The sequence below is a fragment of the Pipistrellus kuhlii genome, unplaced genomic scaffold (assembly GCF_014108245.1).
Source record: "Pipistrellus kuhlii isolate mPipKuh1 unplaced genomic scaffold, mPipKuh1.p scaffold_m20_p_2, whole genome shotgun sequence".
In the NCBI taxonomy this organism is placed as follows: Eukaryota; Metazoa; Chordata; class Mammalia; order Chiroptera; family Vespertilionidae; genus Pipistrellus; species Pipistrellus kuhlii.
The window spans coordinates 60458556-60480837 of record NW_023425515.1 but is presented as its reverse complement, the minus strand read 5'-3'; the positions used below and the strand labels follow the sequence as shown (position 1 = coordinate 60480837).

The 22282-nt window shown below is 37.6% G+C and overlaps 1 protein-coding gene across 1 annotated transcript in view; it reads right to left on the bottom strand.

Moving 5' to 3' along the window:
* SLC9C1 (solute carrier family 9 member C1) overlaps window positions 1-22282 on the bottom strand; it is a 101570-nt gene that overhangs the window by 23702 nt on the left and 55586 nt on the right. The window contains exons 16-20 of the mRNA XM_045583781.1: window positions 13440-13635; window positions 9272-9457; window positions 3134-3283; window positions 1733-1784; window positions 362-510 (exon numbers count right to left, since the gene is read on the bottom strand). Coding sequence (XP_045439737.1) covers window positions 362-510; window positions 1733-1784; window positions 3134-3283; window positions 9272-9457; window positions 13440-13635 — 733 coding nt within the window. The remainder of the gene's footprint in view (window positions 1-361; window positions 511-1732; window positions 1785-3133; window positions 3284-9271; window positions 9458-13439; window positions 13636-22282) is intronic.

The following is a 22282-nucleotide window of genomic DNA, read 5'->3' as shown; positions in this document are numbered from 1 at the left end:
TTGGCTGTTTGAATACCTTCTGTTGTGAAATGCCTATCAAATCTTTTGCCCATTTTTAAAAAATGGGTTTTCTATCTTGTTCTTATTAATTTGTAAGAGATTTTTATATATGATGTTAGGGAAGTGTTCAATCATAGAAAGAAGTGATCCCTCACTATGGCAAGAGAGGACAGAGAAATCGACCACTGGAGCTGCAGGAAGAAAACTCTCTATGGTGTGTGCTTTGTTCTAGAGAACTGTTTTAAGTTAGATATTCATATCTCAGCGATGACCTATATTGGAAAGGGCCAAGAGTAGGTTTGAAGATCATAAATGAATATACATCAGATAAGTATAATTGCCTGAAGACATTCTTTCTTACCTTGTTAATTTCATTGGCTTCAAGTTTATAAAGAATTCCTTTTAACCTGAAAACTCTAACGATTTCTCTAGCCAAACTGAGCATGACGTTAATCTCCTCCTTTGTTTTCATAGTGACAGCAATTTCTGGGTGATCATACTCCAAGTAGCCTAAAAAAATAATAAAAATTAAAAGTTAAAATGTTTCATTTGGATTAGAAACTAATATTTCTGCTCTAAATACATGGAATACAGCCCTCAACACAGGAGAAAAAAAATCTCTCTTCCTAAAGAGGCCTCTGCAATCAACCATTATTCACCAGGAGTTGCAGAGCTCTGCCTGCTTTTTTCTTGTCTTCAGTTCATTCTTGTGCTGTGAAGGACAGATCGCCTCAGTCTTAGGACTAACAATTCCATCAATACACCTGCTCTGGACACTTGAAAGGCTCTTATAAGCTCTAAGTCTGAAGTTCATGATTTAACTTTTCTATTCTATTGACTACAGACTGGGGACTTAGATATGGCTTTTGATTAAGTCTTTTCACTCAGCCTGGGTCATTTTCCACTCACCCTATCTGTGTATGGACATGCCTCATCCATCTACATGCTCTGCCTGTCTAGTCTGGATTCCCAGATGCCCATGAGAATTTCATCCTCCTAGACTGTACATTTGGGCTTTTCCTTGATCATGACTTCTTGTGTTGTTTGACAAGTATCTGCCATGTAAGTTCTCTCCAGCGTGGCCTCATTGCCAGGCTTGCTGCACCCCTTTGCTACCTACCATCAGTACCCAGATCCCTTCTCCCACACAGGAATATTATGCGACAGGAGTGAGCCTGTCTTACTCCTGGAATTTGTTCAGCAGGAGGAGTATGACCTGGCATGTTTCAGAGAATAGGCTGTTGCTATGCTTGGGCACTGAGCCCCCCCAGAAGCCACAACAGAGGTCTGTGAGGCTCTGTTCTGATTTTAATTCTTTCTAAAGCCTAAATCCTCAGATGGCAGCTCTGTGGCAAATGGGAGATAAAAATAATTTCTTTCCTTTGATTGCTCAGGAAGGTAATCAATCACATGTCTGGTTTGAGAGAGGAAACCAAACAGAATTTATAAGGTGATAATAACACGTGCAGTCATTCCACACAGATGTGTTTTCTTTAAACAGAAGTTAAAAGGCCTGCATTGTGGCATAAGGCAGAGAGAACAGGTTTGGAGAGATAATATCCTATTTGGTCCAGCCAAAAATGTGATCATATAATAGATTGTTGAGGCTATCCACTTTATTATTAGTTGTAAGTAGGTTCCCTCAAAGATCAATTTACTCATCAAAACCATTGCCTCTCTGAAGAAGTGATGATAAGAGATGATCATGAATCCTTAGGTGAGAGGTACCTACCTAGTTCTTTCATAGCATGCACCGTATTTTTCGCTACCCTCTTTAATAACACCTACGAAACAAAATAAACATTCCCATTGGAAAACAAACTATAACATGTCTTAACATTTGCAACTGATAGATTTTTAACCTAAATTAATAACTAGAGGAAAATATGGAAAGCTTTTCAGGGATTGGATTTGAATTTTGTGCACTGGATTCTATTTTGCTCCAGCAAGGGTGATGGAGAGGATAAAAAGTGGCATAATCAAAGTTGGTTTTGAGAAGCCTGAAGGTGAGTCATATATTTTTCTTAAAAGTAACTTGTTTTAGGATCTTGGAGATTCAGAAAAGTATGGGTATGGTAGGTACTTTCCATTCAAACTTCATGACAGCTTCCAAATGTGGTACATAGAGGTGGCTTTCAGCCTTAAGTGAGTTAGAAAGTTTGGCCAAGCTATGTGAGAACAAAAATGAGGATTAAAAGTGGACAACACCCTAGAGAGACAAGTCCTTTTGTATTTTCTACCGTCTACTGTCAAATCGCAGTGCTAAATATGAGTGGTTAGGAAAAGACAACATTTAGGAAAATAGTTTTAAAGTGATAGGTGGTGAAGAGAGGAAAGATACTGCTTTTTGTGTTTTACTAATAGTATTTAATATTTAATTTTCTCAAGTACAAAGTTTTGGCATATAACACATAGCATTCAATGTTCTAAACTGCCTCAAGAGGTAAATATTTAATTTCAGATGTAGCTGATAAACTTTGGTGCCCCTGTCAGTGTGACTCTATCTCAATGGAGAAGATATAAAAGCTAGAACTTGGGCCCTAGAATTCTCTTTGCTGTTTATATGTTTGGGATATAACTTCTCTTGGCTTCATTTTTCTCCTCTTCATAAGGAGGGAACTAGACAAAGTTTCCCTTTAGATGAGTTATTGTTACTTCTTCCCAGTTGCCAGAACCCCATCCTTTACCTCCTTTACTATTTATGGTGGGAAAATAGGGGATAGAGCGAAACAGGAGGAACCTTTGTGAATTATGTAGACGCTTTATTTGCTCAACACTGCCACCACTTCTCATCCTCCCGAGTTTCCTATCTAATGTGTCTGTAGCCTGCTCTATCTACCCTGGAACTTGCATTGGGCGGGAATGGAAGACTGCACATGTGGGTCATAATTGCCTCTACAAGGGGAGCAAGATATGTTCTAAGAGCTTTCTAACTTGATAATGTGGCTCAGACATTTTAGTAAGAATGCTTTTCAGTAATTACATGTACACTAGTTTAAGTTTGTACAAAAAAGACCTAGCAAACCAGGGACCCAAGAACACATTTACATTATATAGACAGAGAACATGATGGGTCAGGGCAGCTGAGGGGTAGGGAAAATAAACCCTTTTCTTAGCATTTAGTTTTTCTCACCTGTTTAACCTGCTTAGAACTTGCAATCTGATCAATTATAGTCATTATGTCTGCTTCACCTTGGACATATCCTTTTAGGATAGCATATTTATAGGACAGCTGATGACTCATCCTCTTATCTATTAATTGCAGCAGCTTTGGAGTTATGAGCTGGAAAAGGAGGGCTACTATTTAACATAAATTGTAAAAATGTTAGTTGATGATATATTTGTTTAACTAAAATAGATATTTAAAAATGACATGTTCTTAACAGTAACTTGTCAAGGCTCTTGTTATTGTATTCGTGATACCTTTATAACTTCATGGGTAGAGCAATTTCCCTGTAACTAATCATGTTGGCCACGTGTAAAATGATGGCATTATTCATTATTTATTTTCCTTATATAAAATTGTTTGCTATTTGGAAAACAATGCAATCAATCTTTTCTGGGCTTAGTAGACAATGACTGTCTATAAAATACTGCCCCTCCCCCCCATGCCAAAACAGGTTTGGCTCAGTGGTAGAGCATCAGTTTGAGGACTGAAAGGTCCCAGGTTTGATTCCGGTCAGGGGCATGTACGTTGGTTGTGAGCACATCCCCGGTAGGGGGTGTGCAAGAGGCAGCTGGTCGATGTTTCTCTCTCATCGACGTTTCTAGCTCTCTATCTCTCTCCCTTCCTCTCTGTAAAAAATCAATAAAATATAAAAAAAAATACTGCCCCCTTTCCCTAATAAATCTCCTGCTAAACTTTTTATTAGATGGTTCATTTGTGTTAAAACATACCACAATATAGTCCCTCTTGGACCCCACCATTAACTTCTGAGGGTGTAAGTCTCCAGGTTACCTGTCACCATTGTGCAGTCCTCTAACTTGAACAGAGTTGGCAGCTCCCTGTTCTCCTGGCTGTGCTCTATAATCTTCACACTCTGCCCTCCGCCACCTGCCATTAATCCTCAGAGAGCTCATCCTCATCCTTCAAGATTCAGTTCAAAGAGAGAATCCAAGATGGCTGCACAGGTAAATACTTAGCCGCAGCCGCACACAACAATTTCAATAAAATACAACTAAACCATAAAATGGACATTACCCAGAACTACAGGAAAGTCGACTGACTGGAAATTGTGCAACGAGAAGCAAGGAGAAAACCAGAAGGAAGCGTGGAGGAGCTGTAAAAGCCTAAGGTAAGGAGACACGCGGTGCGCGGAGAGGACAGAGCCGGAAAGGAGGGCGGCTGAGTGCCTGGCTGGCGTTCCCTAGTGGGAAGGAGATAAAAGCTCCAACTGTGCTGGGCCCCAGTTCTGACTGCTCTGAACCCCAGTTCTAGGCCAGACCCTGGGGACCCAGGCTCATCCATAGGGAGGTGGGCTATAAGGCAGAACCCTGGGGAAGCGGCGAAAGGAGGTCCCAGAGGCTCGCACATTGCACGCAGAGAAGGGACGGTTGGCTGTGCCTCGGGATTGCCCTGGCGGGAAGGAGACTGGGGATCCTGACTGCTCTGAACGCCACCTCCAATCCCACTTCCAACTGAACTGAACCCCAGTTCTGGGCTCATTGGGGGAGAGCCTAGACTGTTCGGTAGCAGGCAAAAATCAAGGGCACCTTTCTCTCAGAGGTGCTTGCAGCAAGTACTGAAGGACCCTGAGTCTCAGGAGCCGCATAGGGAGGGGCTGACAGAAGCCAAAGCTGTAGGCTCCACCCTGAAACCCCACCCCATCAGGGAAGCTGCGAAAATGAGACAACAAAATAGATCACAAGTGAAAGAAAACGAGGACAAAAAGCGACTGGATATGGAGTTCAAATCTACGCTTATAAGGTTTTTCAAGAATTTCCTAGAAAAGGTCGATAAGACCTATGAGGATATGAAAAGGGATCAACTAGAATTAATAAGGAATCAACGAGAAATGATAAGGAATCAACAAGAAATAAAGAATACATTGTCTGAAATAAAAAAATATTATACAGAGTCCTAAAAACAGAATGGAAGATCGCAAGAATCAAGTCAAAGATTTGGAACATAAAAAGCCAGAAGACACTCCTCCACAGAAGCAAGAAGACAAGAGAATCCAGAAAATTGAAGATAATGTAAGAAACCTCTGGGACAACTTCAAGCGAACCAACATCAGAATTATGGGGGTCCCAGAAGATGAGAGAGAGCAAGATATCGAAAACATACTGAAAGAAAGAGTGACAGAAAACTCCCCCCACCTGGTGAAAGAATTAGACTTACAAGTCCAGGAAGCGCACAGAACTCTAAACAAAAGGAATCCAAAGAGGACCACACCAAGACAAATCATAATTAAAATTCCAAGAGCAAAAGACAAAAAGCGACTATTAAAAGCACCAAGAGCAAAGCAGGTAGTTACCTATAAAGGAGCACCTATACGATTGTCAGCTGATTTCTCAACAGAAACCTTGCAGGCCAGACAGGAATGGCAAGAAATATTCAAGGTGATGAATAATAAGAAACTACAGCCAAAGATAATCTACCCAGCAAAGCTATCACTCAGAATCGAAGGCCAGATAAAGAGCTTCATTAATAATAAAAAAAAAAAGTTAAAGGAGTTCATCACCACCAAACCAGAATTATATGAATTGCTGAATGGGGTTCTTTCAGAAGAGAAAGTAAATAAAGATAAAAATTATGAACAACAAATACGTAACTATCAACAAGTGAATCTAAAAACCAAGGAAATTAAAAAAAAATCTGATGAACAATATTAACTGGTGAATATAATAGAATCAGAGGTATGGAAGGGGAGTGAACTGACGATTCTTGGGGAAAAGAGGAGAGGAGGGAGAGGGAAGAGACTGAACATAAACAGTGCACCTATAGATGAGGACAATGGGGGTGGGGAAAGGGCAGAGGGTGGGATAGGAACCTGGTGGAGGAGAGCAATGGAGGGGGGGAGGAACATTTGTAATAATATGAACAATAAAAATTTATTTAAAAAAAAAAGAAACAATGAAAGAAAAAAAAAGAATCAATTCAAGTGTCAACAACTAGTAAAGAAAGTCTGTCGGGTTCCATGAGTATGGGACCTTCTTCAATGAGCTGTCTTGGGGCAGAGACTGTATCTAATTTGTCTTCATATTTCAAGGGCCCACCATTTGACATAAGATAAAGATTAATAATTTCTTGGATATATAAACAAGATTTTCTTAGGTGGCTTATCAGTTTCTTCACTTAAAGTATATGTTTGGCTCTGTGTATCTTCTTTTTTTTTTTTAATATATTTTATTGAATTTTTTTACAGAGAGGAAGGAAGAGAGATAGAGAGCTAGAAACGTCGATGAGAGAGAAACATAAACCAGCTGCCTCTTGTACACCCCCCCACCAGGGATGTGCCCGCAACCAATGTAGATGCCCTTGACCGGAATCGAAACCGGGACCTTTCAGTCCGCAGACCGACACTCCACCACTGAGCCAAAACGGTTTTGGCGGCTCTGTGTATCTTCTATCAAAAAGAATTAACTTGTAACTGGAATACATAAGCCTTGCCTTCCTCATGTCAAAATGCAAACTAGCATTACTTATGGTCTCATATAACACTAAAAAGGAAAAGGCTACTAGTTGCATACTTTTAGACCTGGCTTGCTTATGCCTCTCAATAGCAAAAGTATTTTTAAACATGTGTAAGAAAGATCTAAATATAAAGATTCTAATCTGTTAGCTTTATCTCTAGATGAAATATATCTTATTTAGCTTTGTATCTCCCACAGTGCTTATATGTACTAGAGGGCCAGTGCACTAAAATTTAGTAAATTCATGCACTGGCGAGGGAGGGGGGGGAGAGGTATCCCTCAGCCCGGCCTGCACCCTTTTCAATCTGGGATCTCTTAGGGGACATCCATCCCACAATCTAGGACTGCTGGCTCCTAACCACTCGCTTGCCTACCTGATTGACACCTAACTGCTCCCCTGAAGGTCCAATGTCCCCAAATGTCCTCCCCTACCAGCCTGATCACCCCCAAGTGGCCTAAAATTTTTTTATATAGGCTGTGTCTTGCTTGTGTATGAATAGAGAAAAAGGTGAGAGAGAGGCGTGGGGGAGAGGGAGAGAGTATCTGTGTATATATAATTATTTATATATCTGTGTATAAATAAATACACATATTTCTAATACTTTTTGATAGAGGGAATGTTATATAATTGATATAATCATACAGAAAATAATTACCCATCATAGTTGTTATAGAAAGTTATGTTAGACCAGTGGTTCTTAACCTTTCTAATGCTGCAACCCTTTAATACAGTTCCTCCTGTTGTGGTGACCCCCAACCATAAAATTATTTTTGTTGCTGCTTCATAACTGTAATTTTACTACTGTTATAAGTCATAATGTAAATATCTGTGTTTTCCAATGGTCTTAGGCTCTACACAGGTTGAGAACCTCTAGCAGGGTCACCTAAGACCACTAGAAAACACAGATATTTACATTATGATTCATAACAGTAGCAAAATTACAGTTATGAAGCAGTAACAAAAATAATTTTATGTTTGGGGGTCACCACAACATGAGGAACTGTATTAAAGGTTTGCAGCATTAGAGAGGTTGAGAACCACTGTATTAGACAATCAAAAGTAATTAAAAAATATATATTTTATTGATTTTCCACATAGAGGAAGGGAGAGGGATAGAGAGCTAGAAACATCAATGAGAGAGAAACATAAACCAGCTGCCTCCTGCACACCCTCCACCGGGGATGTGCCGTCAACCAATGTAATACATGACCTTGACCAGAATTGAACCTGGGACCCTCCAGTCCACAAACCAACACTCTATCCACTGAGCCAAACTGGTTTTAGTTCAAAACTAATTGTTGATGCTGTGATCCTATAATAGCATAAATTTATGTAACACAAAATGTATATTTTTGGGTTTCTTGATTTTTGTTTGGTTTGACACCATTAATGATTTCCATGGTTATTTTTTGTTATTATTGTCATTTATTTCCATCTTTTATTTCAGCCATCTATGATAATAAACATTAATTTGTGGTTAATTAGTACTTATATCAACACTAGAAGCCTGATGTACAAAATTTGTACATGGAGGGGGGTTCCTCAGCCCTGCCTGCACCCTCTTCAATCTGGGACCCCTCAAGGGAATGGGCCTAAACCAGCAGTCAGACATCCCTCTCCCAATCCAGGACAACTGGCTCCTGACCACTCACCTACCTGCTTGCCTGATTTCCCCTAACTTGCCCCCCTCCCTGCCTAATCACCCCTCCTCTCTGTCCACCTGCCTGATTGCCCCTAACTGCCTCTGCCTGCCTAATTGCCCCTAATTGCCCTCCCCTGCTGGCCTGATTGCCCCAACTGTCTGTCTTGGTCCCCACCATTATGGCTTTGTCTGGAAGGAAGTTGGACATCCAAAAGATGGCTGGTTGACCTGGTCTAATTAACATTTTACCTTATAGTAGTATAGACTAGTTCCCCAGTGCATGGATTCCTGCACATTGAAAGGAAATTAATTAGAAGGTGGGTGGTGAGTCAGGAGTGGACAAGACAGGTCAGACAGGTCCTGGAGCTAACCTCCTGTGGTCCCTTCCTGGCTGGCCACATCATGGCTTGAATGGCATCTGTGTACTGAGTGGGGTCCCTCTGGCAGGTGGGGTCCCTTGGCCTAGCCTACAGGGATCAGGCCAAAACCAGCTCTCCAATATCCCTCAAAGGGTCCCGGATTGTGGGAGGGCAGTCCTCGGGTGATGCACCCCAGAATCGGGCTCCCTTCTCTTTGGTTCTGGGTGCATCATCTGAGAACCTTCACTGTCAAGTCACTGCAGCTGGGCAGCTCCTGTGTTGAGCATCTGCCCCTTGGTTGTCAGTGCATAGCTTTCATAGCTACCAGTTGGATGGTTGAATGGTCCAATGCTTGCTTAGGCTTTTATATATACAGATGAAATTTTTCATGTACTCTCTATTCAAAGAAAAAGCTATGGTGAGTATTTCTATACTTCTATATACTAAATGAATTTATAATATAATTTGCATATTTATATTATAAAACTTAATTTGTCAAAGGAATCTAAAATTTAAAATATAGACATCAGCCCAACAGAAGTGGAAGTCATACAACTGATCAACTTGTTTTAGTTAAAATTTTATAAAACTATCAGAAGAAATTCGAAGTTGCATAATTTAATAGTTCTTTACCTTCAAAATGCGTAGTACACGAAGAAGTCGAACAGCTTTTAAAAACATCACTATTTCATCCATAGGAAAAACATTATAAATGGACTGTACCTCAACAAGTATTACATCTACGATGCCAATTACTATAATAACAAATTCAAATAGGTTCCAGGCATGAAAAAAATATTCCTTCCTCATGGCTGCTATCTGTTGATTTAGAAGAGAATTATGTTATTTGTTTCTAATTTCACTATACCATTTTCCTACAATAACTGAAGCATCACTAGTTATTTTTTCCTCTGATCTTCCTTAAAACTGTACTTCTCCAAAATACTAATACACTTCATATTTTAAAATAATAATTTGAAATTAAATGGTTCAAATATCAAAGTCTATTCCAAAGGAGTAAATATTCCAAATAACTACTATTTTATGAGAGCTTATTAATTCATTCCTTCTTTATTAAAAAAAAACTTTTATTACAACCTACTATATCTAAGAGACTGGGAGATGTCAAAATTATTGTGTATTTCAGCCTGAGAAACTGGGTTTTCTGTGGAATTTTAAAAAAAGAATAGGTTTGTAAAAAATATATTTGTTTTGAATATGCTGTTGGCAATATCAGCATGGTATTTTGCTGGAGAGATCCAGTCAGCTATTGTCTGTATTATCTGAGGCTCTAGTTACAACCTGAGCTGAAGACATGAATATAGGAGCCATTAGTCTATGGGTGGTAGTAAATGCTAGGGATGTGAAGAGATAGCATGGCCTATGAGGTCCTTTAACTGTCAATTTATGGCTGTGTCTCCTGTCTCAATTTCTATATTTTCTACACAAATTTAGCATCTCCCCAATGTCTTCCTTGACCATCCCATCCCTAAGCTCCAGTCATTGGGAATGATGCCTCTTGTATCACAATGTTGCCTCTAAGTTTTACCTTGTTCTTGTCTATTAAGCTGTGTGCTCATGGTACTCATTCCCTATGCTGGCTCTTATTCATTCAAAATTCAACTCAAGCATCTACTACCCTTGAAGGCCTTTCTTTTATGACCCTTTTATTCTGAATAAGAAAATCCTATTGCTATTTCCCCCCCACAGCCCCAGTCTAGTTCTTTATTATAATACTTAAGATACTGATTTGTTCTTTTGATGAATTTTTTTTCTTTTAGCAACCTTATCCCCCTACTCACTATAATGCAAAGGAAGTCATAGGAGGCAGACATATTCATGTCCCAAGGAAAACATATGCTTTATTATCAATTAAGAAATTGCTATGCTATTTATAAACAGGTTCCTGTGTGTTTGGTGGTAGAATCGTTTCCCTTGAGTCTGCTTGCATTTGGCCAGGCTCAGGAAATTCAGTGTCTGAATCTATAAAGCAGAAGACAAGATCCTGGTCTTATGAGGTCCTTCCCACATCACCAATTAGCCTCCAAAGATGTCTCATTTCCTTCTTATTGAAACAGGTATAAGTTGGATCTTTCTCTCAGGAACTTGAAAAAATTGGCATAAAGAAAAGACTGTATCCAAATTCCAAGTATTCCAAAATGTGAAGAAGTTAACTTCAGGTCAGTAGAATACAGCCACAGGAGAGGAAAAGGTTGGTGTGGAAGGTAGGTATGGGCTTCAAAGAAATAGGCATTTGTTGAATGTAAGTTTGTCAAAGAATGCTTACAAGTTCAGGTAATGCTCACAGATGAAGAAAAGTGATTACCTTTCCTCTGAGAAAGATTCAAAAGGTAATTTCTCTAATAGGTTGAACAGTGTTTGGGAAAATGTTGAAAATACAGGAAGAAAAAATTTTAAGGCAGCATTATTTATTAAAAAGAACAATACCTGCCCTGGCCAGCTTGGCTCAGTGGTTAGAGCATCAACCTGCAGACTGAAAGGTCCTAGGTTTGATTCTGGCTAAGGGCACATGCCTGGGTTGTGGGCTCGATCCTTAGTAGGGGGTGTGCAAGAGGCAGCTGATCAATGATTCTCTATCATCATTGATATTTCTATCTCTCTCTTCCCTTCCTCTCTAAAATCAATAAAGAAAAATATTTTTTTTTTAAAAAAGAACAATACCTATGAGGAGTTGGATCCCAATTCTACTATTCATCAGCTATGTGACTCTACATTAGTAACACAACTTATCAGACATTCAGGTCCCTCATCTGTAAAATTAGCATGGTATATATACTAGTACAGGGTGTCCCTCAAAATGTATACACACTTTAACAGCTGATAGCTCAATTGATGTTTCTGTCTTTTCAGATTTAATCCATTGGAATTAATAATTATTCAAAGTGTGTATACATTTTTGGGGGGACACTGTGTGTGTGTGTGTGTGTGTGTGTGTGTGTGTGTGTGTGTCTTAAAAGGTTAATTTAAGGATTTGAAATGTTATAATAAAAATGGTACTTTATAGGTGATCGTTTATTATTATTGTTAATAACATAAAGGATGTTTTAAAAGGCATAGTATAAAGGAGGAAAACCGAATTAAATAGAAAAGAGGGTAAAGGAAATGCTAGATGAAGGCAAGTTTGAAAACTGGGCCGTGAGGACACATTTTGTGTTAAGTAGTTGGAAGACCAGAACAGGGCTGCACAGGGTTGGGAGTATCCTCTCAGCTATGATGGCTGACCATGTCTCTACAGTCTAGTGCTGCCATCATCAGTGGGCCTGATTGAATGAAGCTATGGCTATTCATGGCTATGACAGCAGAGTCAATGTGGCAGAGTACAAAAAGTAATAGAGCCAGAGGAAACTACATTGATTATTTAGACCAACCCTGACTTTTTAAAGAAGAAAAAATTAAAATTGGGAGAAATTCAGTGACCTTGAGAACAGTTTGTCATAGAAAACCAAAACCGGAGCCATTTTACTAAATTCTAGCAATGGGCTCTTTCCATTATAGTACATATTACAGTACAATATATTTCATATTTTAGGAAACTCTTCATTCTCACCTTTTCCCTGAAACTAACCTTAACATTAATTGCTTTATTTAAAAAAAATACATATATATATGAAATGTCCTATGGTCATTCCAACTAACATGGAATTTATTACATGTAATGTGATGGGTTGTGAGTCTATCCCCTCTCCAACAGTATCACTCTGAAGTAGCATTTTAATTTTCCATAAAAAAATTTGAGACTCATTCATTTTGTCCAAATATCAGATATACTTATTCTATTTAAGCTTTCTGGCTAAAATATTTTATATCATGACTTGTTGATCCATATGACACAATATTGTTATCAATTTGTGGGTGTATATTTCCATTATTTGACAACTACCTTTATATTGGATTTAAAAATCGAATTATGATATCATTTAATATAAATGAATACGTATCTACCCATATATTTATCCATTTATTTATCTATTTAGTGTAAAAATAATAGAACCAACATCTATGTATTTACTGCCCTGCTAAATTTAAAAACATTACCAATACCTGTGAAACTCATTTTGGGTCCCTTTGACACACACTATTTTAAAATTTATTTTTGCAAATACAAAATCAATCCTTAAAGTATGGATATGTTATATTGAGTCACCCTAAAATTACCTTTAATGTAGAGGGCCAAATGGGAAGACACCTGGACATTCTATAGATTGTTGGTTACTGGGCCCAGGATATTGACAGAATCATGTCAGTTGCATTTCCACCCTGGGAGTGCTGCTATGTTCTTAGTTCCTGGCTTGTGTTTGTCCAGGTGGAAGGAGTGGGTGGAACCTGGGCTCCCCCAGGCTCCTTGGTTTCCTGTGAAACCCCTTGTTGGATTGGAGTATAAATAGATGTGCTATGTGGCTCAGGAGGTCGTCAGTCAGTCTCTCCAGAAGAGGAGGTCTGCGGCCCTCCTAGCTCCCAGCTTAAAATCTATCTCTGTGTCTTCTCTCTTTATTTCTATTAGTTCTCAATCCCTGGCCACTTCCACTTAGAACCGGTTCGTTCATCTCTCTTACTGTGTGGGACGCGGAAAAGGGAGATCCCTGCCACATCAGGCCCCTGCATTTTAAAAACTAAAATTTATTTGTTTGAGAAGTGGAAGAGAATTTTATACACTCTTTTAGAAACTGTAGCTATTGTTGAAAATGAAGTTAGGAAATCTTTCTCTTGAATATTACTTAGACACACACACACACACACACACACACACACACACACACACGCGCGCACTTGCTTTAATTACCTTAACTACGGACTCCAGGATGTAAAATCCAAGAAAAACATAGTTAGCTTTTCTTAATTCATCCTCATAGATGTCAACTATTGTGGGCATCCAAGAAATTATAATAGGGAACGTATTCATTAGTATCACAAGGTATCCGACATATTCAAATTCATCAGTAAATACTATTTTATGGAATACATTAAGAAAGAAATATCTGTAAAAAAGAAAAGGAGGAAATTTTATCTGATAAAATAATTACATGGAAAAAGGAGAAGATGGTGGCAAGGTAAACACTTGTACGTGCTGCCTCTCACAACCACATCAGTGCTGCAACTGGGGATCTTATCTGAGACCTGATAAAACCACAGCTGTGGGGGCCCCTGACTGGTGCGGACACCTGGATTCCACAGAAAGGTTGGATTTTGCCGAGGATAATGTGAGGTGTCTGTGTCCCAACAGCGAAAGCGGCAGCTGCAGAAGCTGCGGCCTCTATGGCGGCAGAGGCAAAAGCGCACCCTGAGGCCGCGGAAATCTGTGTTGGGTCTGGTGTGATTTGAGAGAGTGGATGGGGATCCTCAAGGCTGCCAATAGTGGCGTTCTCTAGGGAGCAACCCATTCTGATCTGACACGGAGGAAGAACATAGGAGTTGGAAAGCAGTCTGTTTGTAAGTGTGAGCAGACTGGCCCATCGCGCACCTTGGCTGGTTCCCCTACAACCCTTTGCTTCTGATTACAAAGGAGAGACCACCCAGATCGGCTGGCCCTAAGAGACGGCAGTGGGAAACTGCTTTTCTGGAACCTGAGAAGCAGAGCAGGGAGAAATCATCCAGGATTCAGGCAAAAAACAAACAAACAAACAAAAAAACAGTATTGAGTGCCATAGAAAAAGAAGGATAGAGCAGCCAAAAAAGACGGGGACATCAATCCAGAAACACTGCCACCTAGGGGCTGGAGTACAAACTGACTGTGTTTATTACTAGTTTTATTTGATCAAAAACCAAGAAACTAAGGAACCACCATCTTAAAATCAAGGACTAGTTTATAAACACTAGTAGAGGTGCAGCAGAACGCAGGAAACTGCAATACTGTCTGGACTGAGAAATAGGCATGCCAAACAGAATAACAGAAGAAGTGAATGGCCTTCACAACTGCACACTTTTTTTGCTAATTTTTTTATTTTTTATTTTATTTTCATTTTTTGCATCTTTTATTTAAGAAACAAATTTTTTCCTTTTTTCCTCACTTGATTTTAGGAGAACTAAAACCTATCATCCTCAGACTATTCCACAAAATTCTAGAGGAAGGAACACTTCCAAACTCCTTCTATGAAGCCAGCATCATCCTCATACCAAAACCAGATAAAGACAACTCAATGAAAGAGAATTACAGGCCAATATCCCTCATGAACTTAGATGCCAAAATCCTCAACAAAATTCTAGCAAATCGGCTCTAGCAGAACATCAGAAAAATCGTACACCTTGACCAAGTAGGATTTATTCCAAGAATGCAAGGATGGTACAATATCTGCAAATCAATAAATATGATACATCACATAAGTTGAGAGATAAAAATCATATGGTCATATCAATTGATGAAGAAAAAGCATTTGATAAAATCCAACACCCTTTCCTGATAAAAACTCTCAACAAGGTGGGAGTACAAGAATCATACCTCAACATAATAAAAGCTATATATGATAAACCCACAGCCAACATCATACTCAATGGGCTAAAACTAAAACCATTCCCTCTAAGAACAGGAACAAGACAGAGATGCCCACTCTTGCCACTCCTGTTTGACATAGTACTGGAAGTACTATCCATTGCAATTAGATAAGAAGAGGAAATAAAAGGCATCCAAATTGGAAAAGAAGAAGTAAAGTTATCTTTATTTGCAGATGACATGATATTGTACATAAAAAACCCAAAAGACTCCATTAAAAAACTAATTGAGCCAAAACTGGTTTGGCTCAGTGGATAGAGCGTTGGCTTGGGGACTGGGGGGACCCAGGTTCGATTCAGGTCAAGGGCATGTGCCTTGGTTGCGGGCATATCCCCAGTGGGGGGTGTGCAGGAGGCAGCTGATTGATGACTCTCTCTCATCAATGTTTCTAACTCTCTCTCTCCCTTCCTCTCTGTACAAAATTAATAAAATATATTAAAAAAAAAAGAACTGCCATTTAAAATAAAAAAAACCCCACTAATTGACTTAATAAATGAATTTGGCAATGTAGCAGGATATAAAATTAACGCCAAGAAATCCATGGCATTTCTATACACCAACAGTGAAATTACAGAAACAGAGACTAAAAAAGCAATTCCATTTACCACCGCACCAAAAAAATTAAGATACCTAGGAATAAATTTAACTAAGGAGGTAAAAGACCTATATGCTTAAAACTACACGACACTGAAAAAAGAGATAGAGGAAGATGTAGACAGATGGAAGAACATACCATGTTCATGGATTGATAGAATCAACATCATTAAAATATGCATACTTCCCAAAGCAATTCATAGGTTCAATGCACTCCCCATTAAAATGCCAATGGCATATTTCACTGACCTAGAAAGAACTCTCCAAAAGTTCATTTGGAACAATAAAAGACCCCGAATAGCCACAGCAATTCTGAGAAAGAAGAGTAAAGTAGGAGGGATCTCAATACCAGATTTCAAGCTGTATTACAAAGCCACTGTTCTCAAAACAGCCTGGTACTGGCACAAGAACAGACATATAGATCAATGGAATAGAATAGAGAATCCAGATATCAACCCAAATCACTATGCTCAATTAATATTTGACAAAGGAGGCATGAATATACAATGGAGTCAATACAGTCTCTTCAATAAATGGTGTTGGGAAAATTGGACAGACACATGCAAAAAAATGAAACTAGATCACCAACTTACACCGTACACAAAATTAAACTCAAAATGGATACAGGACTTAAACATCAGACGGGAATCCATAAAAATACTAGAGGCATCCACAGGCAGCAAATTCTCAGACATATGCCAAAAGAACTTCTTCGCTGATTCCGCACCTAAGGCAATGGAAGCTAAAGAGAAAATAAACAAATGGGACTACATAAAAAAAAAAAAGCTTTTTTTTTTTTTTTTTTTTTTTTTTTACAGCAAAAGAAATCATCAATAAAACAACAAGAAAGCCCACTGTATGGGAGAACATATTTGCAAATGTTATCACTGATAAAGATTTATTCTCCAACTTCTACAGTCAGCTTACAACTTTTTTTTTTTTATTTTTTTTATTTTTATTTTTTTTATTTTTATTTTTATTTATTTATTTTTAAAATTTATTTATTTATTTATTTTTACATATTTTAATGATTTTTTTTTGCCCCCTCCCTCCCTCCCCCATATCCCCTCCCTCCCCATAGTTTTATGTCCATTGGTTGTACTTATATGCATGTATACAAGTCCTTCGGTTGATCTGTTATCTCCCCCAGCTTACAACTTAATAAAAGGAAGATAAATGACCCAATTAAAAAATGGACAATGGATCTAAATAGAATCTTCTCAAAAGAAGACAGAAGGAAGGTCAAGAGCACATGAAAACATGTTCAAAGTCACTAATTATCCGAGAGATGCAAATCAAAACAACAATGCGGTACCATCTCACACCTGACAGAATGGCCAACATCAACAAACGATAAGAGTTGGTGAGGTTGTGGAGAAAAAGGAACCCTTGTGCACTGCTGATGGGGATGTAAATTGGTGCAACCACTGTGGAGAACACTATGGAGCTTCCGCAAAAAACTGAAAATGGAACTCCTATTTGACCCAGTAATCCCACTCCTAGGAATATATCCCAAGAAGCTAGAAACATCAGTCAGAAAGGATATATGCACCCCTATGTTCATAGCAGCACAATTCACAATAGCTAGTATTTAGAAACAGCCTAGCTGCCAATCAGATGATTGGATCAAAAAACTATTGTACATCTACACAATGGAATATTATGCTGCCATAAAAAGAAGAAATTCTCATCATTTGCAGCTACCTGGATTGAATTGGATAAGATCATGCTGAGTGAAATAAGCCAGTCAATGAAAGAGAAACACCACATGACCTCACTCATTTATGGATGTTTAAGAACATTATAAACTGAAGAACCAAAAGGTAGATATAGAGACAGTAAAGCAACAAGCAGACTGTCAAATTACAGTGGGGAGGGGAGGGAGATCTGGGGGAGATAAGAGATCAACTGAAGGACTTGTATACATGCATATGAGTACAACCAAAACTCTGGGGTGAGTGGGTATGTATGGAGGGGGGGCCAATGGTAAAATATATAGACATATAATAATTTAATTAAAAAATATATAAAATAATAGTTACACGGAATTATTTTCATTATATGTCCAGTTCTGTTCTAATCATCAATAGCTTCGGGAGTCCCGCTTAGCTCTGGGAGGTAGCCATCAAGAGCCAACACTTTCTGTCATCCTACCTCAGATAGGGTCCTTTTAATTTCCTCTTCTGGAAAATGACTGATGCTGGTTTTCCCTCTTTCTTTCTCATTTTCCTCACCTCTCACTCATTTTTATTGTACTTTTTAAAAATCATCATCTGATTATATGTTATTTTTGTTGTGTTTTGTTTGTTTGTTTTGTTTTGTGTTTTTAGAGGGGAAGGAAGAGAAGAGAGATATATCAATTTGGAATGAAAATATTGATAGGTTGCTTTCTGTACATGCCCTGACCAGGATCAAACCCAAAACCTAGGTATGTGCCTCAACTGCAATCTAACTGCATTTGTGTGTGTGTGTGTGTATGAGATTACGATCCAACCAAGTGAGCCACCCCACCAGGCTTCACTGTACTTTTAATAGAAATACTTTTGCTTGTAAATCAGGGACAATTTAAACTAGAAATATTTTTTTAAAACACACAAAGGCAATCCCTTCCACTTTCCAATAATTCCACTTCTCAGAGATAACTACTATTAACAACTTAAATTTTGTTCTAATCCTTTTGTACATATAATCACTGTCTATAAACACAAAAAGAGTAATATCATACATACTGTCCTGTAACCTGATTTTTCTCTCTCTTCATAGTGTATTATGAGCATCTTTCTTGGTCAAAGAATAAAATAAAAAACAAATCCCTGGATGTGTGTGGTGTAACAGTTTGGGGTCCACATTTTAATAAAAAATTTAAAGTTATGTGTATGCTGTGGAAAATATTTTCCATACTAAGTATGCTAGAAGGTGGAATTGAGGATGAGGATTTACTTTATGTATTTTTAATTATTCAAATGGTATAATAATGCATTTTTATTGTTAAAACTCTTGTTGATTAATAAATTGTAAAAGTTTCATACACTATTTAACACAGATTGACCTCTGCGAATAGGGAAGTGATCCAGTACTTTTACCACTTTTTAATCAGTAATTAGAGGTTCTATTTAAGCAAAGAACACAAAAAATGAACACAATTATAATCCTGGCATTAAATTGGTAGGGCCCTCCAGGCCTTCAGGCAGTGATTGTGATTAAATTTTTTTTAACTTTCTTCCAGCAATAAAATAATATCTGGTAAAGCATTGCACTTACGGTTACCTTTTGCTTGTTTACAATGACTTGTTTATGCCACATAGATGAATTGAAAAAATATAATGCAGCTAATTCATAATTCCTTTAAATCCTTAACATTCATGTTAATTTCTTAATCCTGAAATGCTATATTGCTTCTCATTACTATCGATATTTTGGCTATGGGTTCCACTTGGTGAGCTGGTCCTTCCTGCCATAATGAGCCTTGCTCTGTAGGTCAGTTAGATAATGTGTAAAGATACTAAGTATGCTTGTCCCAATTATAAACTCAGAAAATAACCACACAGTGGACCTGCTGCACTTCTATGAGACAGATTGAGTAAGAAACTTTATATATTACTTAGCCTAAAAGCTCCCAGTTTAACTTGAGGACTATGATAGGATTTTAAGCTTTTTGTATCAGTATTATTTTAAACACCATATCCCCAAAGCACAAAAGTCTAGGTATTTTCCTTTTCCCAATGAATAGCAACTCTGGTAAAGTGCCTAAAGGCCCATTTGAAAAAAAAAGATACTGAGAAAATATTTCTCCTGTATACTTGTGGTATTGTTGCCATCATTTCTCAATAGCTCTGGGCCTGAGAACTGACTTATATTTGGAGGGATCATGATTTTCCATTGCAGGACATGATTTGCCCACCAGCTCTTTACCTTTAGAAATCAAGTAATAGTGAGTTAACTGTTCGTATTTCCCTTTGACATACATTATTTGTTAGCCATTCATTGGTTTGCTGTACACAAAATAAAGTATGCCCATCCTTTTTCTGACACTGAAGTGCTTCCATTTGTCTTTTACCATTCATTCTGCCAAGGAATGGCAGGGGACAAGGAACTGAAGCAGCAATTTTATTGTTGTTTCAACTATTGTCAACCATGTCCTGCAGAAGACATCTACCATTGAGTGTATCACTGTTGCCTTGGTGAAGGGAATGTTCTTCAGGTCTTTCCAGAGGTCATGTGGTTGTGTCTTCATTCCCATGTCATTAATCTAGTTAAATATTATAATTTTTATCATCTGCACCTCATTTGCTGTAGGTTTTTTGGCCTTTTCAAGCATCAAAACCCATCACAGGCATGTAATAATACCAATCCCAAGTCTCGTTGATCACATGTTGAACCTTGACTCATCATGGATAAGTCCAATAAATTCATCATGCCAATAAGTTCTTCATAATCTGACCTCACGTTGCAATCTTCTCAAGATCCATTCCCTTATATGTTCTACTAGTTTTCCCTGATATTGGTTAGGTCTTGTAAGCCCTTCAGTTGATTAGTTGTAGAATCCTGGAATAGATACTTTATTTTACCCTCTAGCTCTGTTGAGATCTGTCTTCGATAATTACCTTGGAAATAAAAAAAGGTGGTAGAGACTAACCTTGAAACAAAGACAAGCTTTATCTTGTGATATCTTTGCGGTATCTGTATCATCCTCTAGCAGCTGCTTCTGTCAGGCCATGAGAATAGGGGGGTTTAGCACTTTTAAATTTGTCCACCCAAGCATTACCACTTCAGATCTCAGGGTCCTGATATTTTTCTGTTTATTCTTATTTGTTCAACTCTAGCTGTATCTCTCCAAATTAGATATATCCTGTTGATTTTGTATTCAATTGTGAATAATTTAAGTTGAATTTTTAATTTAAAAAATTATAGGTATCTTTCCATTTTTTTCTGTTCAGTTTCTTTTGGTGATTGACTTTTTCATGTTTGAGTCCATCACTTATTAATTTTAATGTTTCAGTAATACTGTTTATATTAAATAATTCTAATAACTGAAGTCATAGGGATATAAATCTGCTGTTATTTTTGCTGGTTCTTTTTCATGACTGTTTTCTGCATGTTTGTTGCTCTTTTTAAAATTCCATATCCCCATATTTATGACTTTACCTATCAGTTAAAAAACTCAATTTTCAATGGAATGTTACTCAGCACTTAGTAAGAAATATTAACATTTGTTAAGTGATTACCCAGTGCTAATCCCTGGACTTCTACGCACAGTATATAATGTTTACAATGGTCCCAACAAGCAGAGAAGAATCCAACTATTATATTTTAGCATCTACTATATGCCAGATGCTTTACATAAATCAGTTAGCTTCCAGAATATAATAAAAATATTATTATATCTATTTTTCAAATGAGGAAACTGAGACTTGAAAAACTCATTTAGCTAATAAATGATCGAGATGGGGATTCTAAATATAGCATGTAGCTCCAGAATCTGTATTACCTACTGAGATGAATGGCATTTTGGAGAAAGGATAAATTGACTATCAATTCCAATTTTTAAATTTCCCTTTCTTTAGGTCACAGCAACAGATATAATTACTCAGAAAGTTGTAGCTTAACTTAGTATTAAAGGCTTTAAAATAACTATAGCACAGATAAATCTTTTTGTTGTTTATTGAGTGTGGTGGATTAGATACTTAATTAATAGATACTGCTATTGAGTTGAAGAAAAAAAAAATAAGAGCCATCCAAGTTGGAAAGGAAGAAATAAAATTATCTCTATTCATTGATGACAGGATCTTATATGTAGAAAATCCTAGAGAATTTCCCCAAACTGAAAGCTAATAAGAGAATTCAGCAAAGCTTCAGGATATAGAATCAATATATAAAAATCAGCTGACCAGTGTGGTTCAGTGCTTGAGCATTGACCCATGAACCAGGAAATCACAGTTTGATTCCCAGTCAGGGAAAATGCTGGATTTTGGGATCCATCCCCAGTGTGTGGGTGTGCATGAGGCAGCCGATCAATGATTCTCTCTCATCACTGATGTTTCTACCTGCTATCCTTCTCTCTTCCTATCTGACATCAATTAAAAAAAAACATATTAAAGAAAACCTTGTAAATATATATTAAAAATCATTTGTATTTCTATATACTAGAAATAAATAATCCAAAAATAAAATTAAGAAAAAAATTAATTTATGAAGGCATCAAAAAAGGAAAAAAACTACTTAAGATTAAATTTAACTGCAGAAAAGGTAACAAAATAAACTTAATGAAAACTTGTACAATGAAAATGGTACATTTCTGAGAGAAATTAGAAATCTTAGTAAATGAAAAGTCATCCCATATTCACAAACTGGAAAGCTTAATGATGCTAAGATGGCAATACTACCCAAAGCTGACAACATATTCCATGCAATTCCTATGAATATCTCAATGGCATTTTTTTCCCAGATATAAACAAGCTAATTAAAAAATTTGTATATATCCCTGGTCGATGTGGCTCAGTTGATGGGAGCAACGTCTCATACACCAAAAGATTGTGGGTTTGATT